The 7637-nt window shown below is 33.9% G+C and overlaps 1 protein-coding gene across 1 annotated transcript in view; it reads left to right on the top strand.

Moving 5' to 3' along the window:
* The window catches only part of LOC109838092 (DNA-directed RNA polymerase IV subunit 1), a 57488-nt gene extending 50593 nt beyond the window's left edge, over positions 1-6895 (top strand). Inside the window, exons 15-20 of the mRNA XM_020406561.1 lie at positions 2383-2621; positions 2717-2890; positions 2973-3110; positions 3391-3656; positions 4686-4797; positions 6391-6895. Coding sequence (XP_020262150.1) covers positions 2383-2621; positions 2717-2890; positions 2973-3110; positions 3391-3656; positions 4686-4797; positions 6391-6552 — 1091 coding nt within the window. The 3' untranslated portion in view covers positions 6553-6895. The remainder of the gene's footprint in view (positions 1-2382; positions 2622-2716; positions 2891-2972; positions 3111-3390; positions 3657-4685; positions 4798-6390) is intronic.

Genomic DNA, 7637 nt, shown 5'->3' with positions numbered 1-7637 from the left:
CTCCCTCTAAATTGCTTTGTTCCCTCAATTTTACCATGCCTTAACTTTACTCAAAAAATTTAGGTTAAATTATTTTTTCTTTATTTATTTTTGAAAATAAGAGTAACAGATAAAGTATAATACATTATAACTAAAAAATTACATCCATTATTTTAAACTCTAAATACTAGCTTCAAATACCAGCATCAGGGTCTGTTGGTCGGATAGGTTTACTCCATGTTTCAGCGCTTCAAACCAACTAAGCACAAATAACATTATGTACTACATTTCAGTGTGATTCCATTCATACATTTGGGATGGATTCATTTGCAACACAGCTATGCCAATAGCATGGTTTTGTGATTGCCTTGGAGTTCGTTTTATTGGAAAATAAGTTATGTAAAGTAATGACTTGTTTTTGAGTTGAAGCAGATTATATCATTATATCTTATTTTGATAATTTTTTAAAAAAACAATTAAAATAGTGATAGAAAAGTGCTTTAGTCCTAAAATTTTGACTAAAGTTAAGGCAGGTGGTAAGTTGAGGGAATAAAACAATTTGGGTGGAAAATGTATAATTCTCGTAATTTTCTTGGGGGGTGGGGGGCTGCATTAAAAGTGCCTAGAAATTGGGAGGTATATATTGGCAACAACCCAAATTTAAAAATATGGGTAAATTTCACTAAAAATAAGTAAAGAGACATCGAATCAATAAATAGCAAAAAAGAAAAGAAAAAAAAGAGGCCAATCCATCAACTATAATTGTAACTTAAGACACAGTGTACACTTTTGCATATATGATTTTGTGTAGAGATGCTCTCTATATGAGATCTTTTCTATTATTTCTATACCTAAATATATGAGTATGAGATTTAAAAAAAAATTATGGATAGTTATAAATTGATTAGGATTAGCAAATATTTGATTATTAGACTTTTATAATTATTAATAGTTTTAATTTGATGAGGATTATTAATTAGGTGAAGTTAAGATTAGGGGATCACATGTCTGATAAATTAGAGGGAGACATCTGTCACCTCCTTGTGCCTTTAGGAGTACTACCAATTTCTTATTGTATATAAAGGAGGGATATCATAGGACGAAGTGTTGGCTTTTAATTTCTTTTGGTTTTTCCATTGGAGAGCTTTGTATTTGACATCCAATGTTTTAAAAAGTGAGGCACCTTAGCGCCCAGGCGCTCAGGCAAGGCGATATTGTACTATAGCATCTTGCATCTTCGGAGGTAATGAAGGTTACTGGGGTGAACGCATTTTGGTGCCTTAATAGCTTGCCTTGGTGCCTTAGGCGCTCGCCTAAGGCGTGCGTGGCAAGACTCGAAAGGTGTTTGCCTCTGTTTGAATTTTGAGGGCGTGAAAGGTGCCAGATAAAGTATAACTTCTTTTTGAATTTTTGGTTTCTTTTTTTTCTTGGTTTCTTTTTTACTTTTCTTTTTGTAATGTACATTATTACCTGTACCATTTTCAAGACATGCCACAATTTTGAGCCTTCAAAGTTTCAACTTTGTGGCGTAATTATCTATGTTTCTAATTACTAGTTAGTATTACTACTTAATATTTGTTATTTGTTACTTTTTTATTTAGATGATTTATGTCTTATTAGGTATGATTATTAGTGACATCGAAAATTCTGTTGTGATTAATTTGCGTTGTTGTTATTTATTGATATTGTGTTTAATTGCATGTTATTTGTAATGTTTCTGAATTTTTGAATATTTATTACCTTCGTTCACTCAAAAGATCACATTTTTTTGGCGCCTCGCCTCGCCTCGGGCAACATAGGACCTTATCGCCTTAATATCTATCGCCTTCCTCTTTTAGAACACTGTTGGCATCTTATACTGAGCTATTGCTATTAATAAAGCATTAGTGAAACTTGACATGAATATCAGAAGATGAATCATGTATTGGTGCATGTGATGCATGGAGATATTTATCAAGATTGAAAGGAAATAAGAACATACTTTTGGTCATCTGAAGTATGAAGGTACTATAAAGATCGAAGAAAAAGCACATATTAGTGTCAGAAGATTATTAGGCATTAGTCTTAAGATTGTAGATACATGTTAAGACTCAGAGGTATGGCCTTTGTGGAGAACACAGAGGTGTATTGCCAAGTGTCTTAGGAATATACAAGAAGTGCCACATTAGCATGTCAGGTGTGTCTCAAACATGAGTACCATTTCATGATAAAGGCGCTATGGCTATTATGTAGATGCATTCTTCAATCTCTGAATAGGATATAAGTTATGTTGCAAATCTTTGCTGGACCAATCAATTTATTTTCCTACTTTTATTATCGTTGAAAACAGTAGTATTTTCTGTAATTTGCTGCTTTTATTTTTTTTCCTACCAAAGTTCATTAATATATCTGGTAATGCTTCAGGATTCACAGAGTTCAAGCAGGTAGATATTTTGTGGGATTCTCATTCCAAACCTGATGGTGAGCTTATTGTCAAAGTTACGATGGCAAAAAGTTGTGCACTCAGAAATTTTTGGCATGCTCTTCAAAATGCCTGTATTCCGATAATGGATTTAATTGATTGGGGAAGAAGTCACCCTGATGGCGTTTATGACATCTCCAACGCATTCGGAATTGTTTCAGCATATAATTATTTTTTAAGAGTGGGTAGCGTTCATTTGAGTCAATTTCTTAGCTTATTTTCATATTCAGCTTGTTTAGTTGGTAATCTTTAGTTACCGTTATCTATCTGATGCAGTCTTTGAAGTCAACAATATCTGATATTGGGAGGAACATTCATCTTGAACATCTGCTTTTGGTTTCCGACAGCCTCTCTGTTACTGGAGAATTTCATGGCTTAACCGCAAAAGCACTAAAGCAGCAAAAGGCCCACTTGTCAATTTCAGCACCTTTCACTGAGGCTTGTTTCTCTGTAAGTCATAATTTCTTCTCTGTTTTACACATTTTTGTATAGTCGAAACTTTATCTAATATTTTCTCATGGGAGTCTTGCAGAATCCGGAGAAATCTTTTATTGATGCTGCTAAGCAAGGTTTAGCTGATAATCTTCAGGGTACAGTTGATGCAGTTGCGTGGGGTCAAGAAGCTCCAGTTGGTACTGGAGGGTCTTTTAAACTTATGTACTCTGGAAAGGTACATAATTGTATTTAATGGTTACATGTAAATTAGCATATAAATCTTGCTAGTGTTGGCGAAGCTTCTAGTATGTTTACTTATTCAGTACTTTCAAAAAAATAAAAAAATAAAAAAAATAAATAAATAATAATAACAAAAGTGTATCTTCTTCTACTATGCTTCAGATTTTCGTCAGGAATTATGTTTGAAAGAAGAATGATGGATGATTAATTATTTATGCAACAGAAAGAACTTGCTTAGTTCGATAGTTTTCTAACTATTGTCTAACTTTCTTCAGGCTCATATCCCAAAACCATCTGACAACGTTTATGAAACTTTGCTCAGCCTGAAATCTGATAAACCTTGGCAAACCCCCAATGCTGACAAATGGTGGAGAGGAGCTGTATCTAACATCAGTGGTAGCATGAAAACATGGGATGGTTTTAATTTTACTAGTGAAAAGAAGACAATGGTTAGATCCAGTTCAAAGTCCGATTCTATGCCTATAGGATCATGGTCTAGTATTGAAGCTATGAGGTCAGCTTTACGGCGAATATTGCATCAGTGAGTAACTATTTCTCCCACTTTTGCTTGTTAAATACCATTGGGTTTTATTAATAGTCTGATGATTTGTAGCGGGAAATCTATTTTGGTCGAGTTAAATAATTTCAGAAGTAAAATAATCTCATAAATACCTTATCAGGAAAAATAGTTAACTGTAAAATAAATATTTGTAGTAGCTAAATGAATCATTCTCCCTTGTATTTAAGTGCTACAACCTTATGAATACAGGAAAATTATGGACCATACATCTTAGGCTGTTAGGTTTTATTAGGATCTTTTTTGTATCACTTAACCCATCTAGAATCCTGCTATGACTTCCCAACTGAGATGGTTCCTCTGGAGACCATTTAAAAGCAATGTTTTTAAAATATGTATACTCAGTAATACTGATATCAAACTTACCTTTATCATAAATATGATGACAAGAGAAAGCACATCACATGACCAATCACAGTTGCACTTTGTCATTTTCTCAAGTTTTCTAATAACAGTATGTGGAGGAGAACGATCAAAGATTTTTTAGAGGATGTTAGCTATATTTGTCAAATTATATTTCATGACTGTCCCTCTATGTAGTTGCTTTGCGCAAATTTTCTTTTAAAATATATTGGGTTCTGGTAACTTGAGAAACTCTTCTAATGGACTCTCTTCTCCCGTCCTGTGACTGAATTTCTATTAGCGCCCGTCCTAATTGGCGTTCCTGAACGAGAGGAATCAGAACATAACCACCACTTCTAACTAATTGATTATCTTGAGTAATAGGAATTTCTAACATTCTTTATATTTGTACCTTGCTGCATTATGATTTCTTCTATGGGACATGAGTTTGCATGCCCTTCATTTAAGGCATGCCAGCTACGTAAGTTCACATGGTTCTACTGAATAGTCTTTGTTTCTTCTGTCCAGCTTATTTTTCCCTCCGTAAGCATGTTCATGGATTATTTCTTTTTCTTAACTTTCTCTTGTATAACTTTTTTGGCATCTGGGTATCAACATATGTTCTTAAAAATTTTGAACTTTCGTATGTAGGTATTCCATAGATCATCATCTTAATGAGGTCGACAAATCCCTTGTAATAGAGGCGTTGATGTATCATCCTAAAAAAGATGCCAAAATTGGATGTGGTATCAAGGAAATTAAGGTAATGTAAAAACTTTGAAATGAGTTTAGTTGTATGCTTTCAGAGTTTTTGGTCACCAATAGCAGTACATTATCTTTTTGCGATGCTAGAAAGGAACTTGGTGGCAGTTTTGTCCTTGCCTTTTTAATTTGTTTTTACATGTTTGGATGATTTTACTCTTGCTAAATAATTTAATATAACTAGAGATTATTTTTTAGTAAATGTCCTTGCGTTACATTTATAAACGTTGAGTGTAATCATTGACACAGTTTCCCTAATGTAGATAAGAATCAAACACAGACTTATCTCAGCAAAATGACCAAATTGATATATTTTGTTTACCCATAGTGACAAATTGGCATATTATTTTTTTCCCTTATCACATTGGTATATTTTCTTTACTCTGGCGACAAATAGGCCTTAAGTTAGGTCTATTTAAGGTCTATTTGTCGCCGGAGTAAAGAAAATATACCAATGTGGTACCCGAAAAAAAATATGCCAACCTATCACTTTGAGAAAATTATATGCCGAACTGTCACAGCTATTAGTAATATGGTACCAGAGTAAAGAAAATCTTCCCTTGTCCATTTCTTCTTCTAACTTCCTCATTAACATCAATGATATTCTAAATCTCTTTCGTAGTAGCTTGTTCACAGCTACTATTAATCGATTACCATATAAAGTCGTTATTAGTTGCCTTTGATTCCTAATCGTTGTTTGATAGTGAGTCCTCACCCTCATTCTTTGACTGTAAGGAAACATGTTTGATCTTCCAATAAGGAAGGTTCTCTAGCATTAATGGTATACAAATGAGCTTCAAATGATGGGGTGAGGAGTGATAATCAAGTCAGCCATGACAGGGGTTATTTGATGATAGTCGTGGACACAAAGGCGAAGCTAGAAATTTTATCTTGGGCCCCAAATATCTAAGATTGATATAGAGAACCCTTAGGGCAAAAATTCTAAATCTCTTTCTTCCCCCTTTACTTGGGTGGGCATACTATTAATGGTAGAGAACTTTCCTTATTGGAAGATCGATCATATTTCTTTGCAGTCAAAGAATGATGTTGAGGACTCATCATCAAACAACGATTAGGACTCAAAGGCAACAAAGAACGACTTCATATGGTAACCGATTAATAGTAGCTGTGAACAAGATACTAAGAAAGAGATTTAGAATTTCATTGATGTTAAGTAGGAAGTTAGAAGAAGAAAGAGACAATGGAAGATTTTTTTTACTCCAGTACCATATTAATAGTAGCCGTGACAGCTTGGTATATAAATTTTTCAAAGCGACAGGTTAACATATAATTTTTTCCCGGTACCACATTGATATATTTTCTTTACTCCGGTGACAAATAGGCCTTAAGATAGGCCTATTTGTCGTCGGAGTAAAGAAAATATACCAATGTGATACTTGAGAAAAATTATATGTCAACCTGTCACTAAGGGTAAACAAAATATACCAATTTGGTCATTTTGCCCTTAAATCTCTGATACAATCCAAGAAGCTACATATTATTTTTTATTAAACTGCAATTTGTCTACTTTTACTTATTTGTTTTGTTTCTTATATATGGATCTACGTAATGATTCTTCATCTTCGTTTCATAGGTTGGTTGTGGTCCATATCATCCAGAGACCCGATGTTTCATCTTAATTAGGAGTGATGGAACAACTGAAGATTTTTCATATCACAAGTGTGTCAATGAAGCAGCTAGGCAGTTATCCATTGAGTTCAAATTGACCAAGAAAAGTGACCTATATCACAAATGATGGCTATGGTCCTTCACCCATTACATGAGTGGGAGTTATGGCACTGTTGGTACGTTGCAATTATAAGCGCAAAAAATGGTGCATGCAGTATTTGTTGCAGGAAATTAATCTCAAATGTTGTTTTTAATATATGTATTTTTTTTTTAAAGTTTTTAACTTCCATATCCAATACTTTGTTAGTTGTAATAACTCTTTAGATTTGTAGAACCCTTTAGATTTGTATCTTTTGTTGTAGAAAGTGTATTTTCATTTTAAATCTAGTGTTTCTTTATCAACCATTGTAAAAAAATCATAGCTTTTGAGTTGGAATCCTTTATCATAACGACATGACTTTAATATGCAATAGTTTTAGTTATTGGAGGGACTTCCACATAATGTTTTAGCTAATATGGTCAATGGCATACTTGCGAACTTCTTGTGCAGGATGAAAAATATAATTTCCATTCTTAGTTACTTAGTTGCTAACCAGACATTGAAAACATGAATTACATTGCGGGCGCTTGTTGGTTCAGCTTTAATTTATGTCAGATGAGGACAAATTATGTAAATTCTTTGTTTTAGCATTCCTTGTGGCAAGTAATATATGGTACGAACATTAATAAAACCCATGTTGCGAGTAAAAAGAATCAACGCCAAAACATCAAACCCGAGGCGGTTGGGACAAGGCTTACAAGCCCGTGCTCGCTGTTTCATTCAACAATACTCGAGACAGCCTATAATTTTATGGGGAGTTGTTTTTGCCCCCCATTTTGTCTTGTTTTGTCAAACTAACTTTTAAATTAGTTTTTTAGGGAAAAATGTTTCGAGGTTCCAAAAGCAGAAACTTCATGTGATGAGGTCCCTTGTATTTTTCACTATGTGGATAAGCTCTAAAAACCAGCGTTTAATATTTTTAGGCCCCTTTACGTCAGCAGTATACAAAAAAGTAATTGTATTTTGAAAGAACCCTAGTTTGCCCTTCTCCTTCGGCCTCAGACGTTTCGTCCCCAAACGTTATATCAAGTCACGTCCCATTAAATGCAAACTTTTGTAAGAAATGGAGGAAAATTTCCCCCCTTTTTTCCTCTATCATGAGCAATAACTAT

This window comes from Asparagus officinalis, chromosome 4 (genome assembly GCF_001876935.1).
Source record: "Asparagus officinalis chromosome 4, Aspof.V1, whole genome shotgun sequence".
NCBI classification, from domain to species: domain Eukaryota; kingdom Viridiplantae; phylum Streptophyta; class Magnoliopsida; order Asparagales; family Asparagaceae; genus Asparagus; species Asparagus officinalis.
The sequence above is the reverse complement of the archived record's forward strand: the minus strand, read 5'-3'. Positions and strand labels throughout refer to the sequence as shown.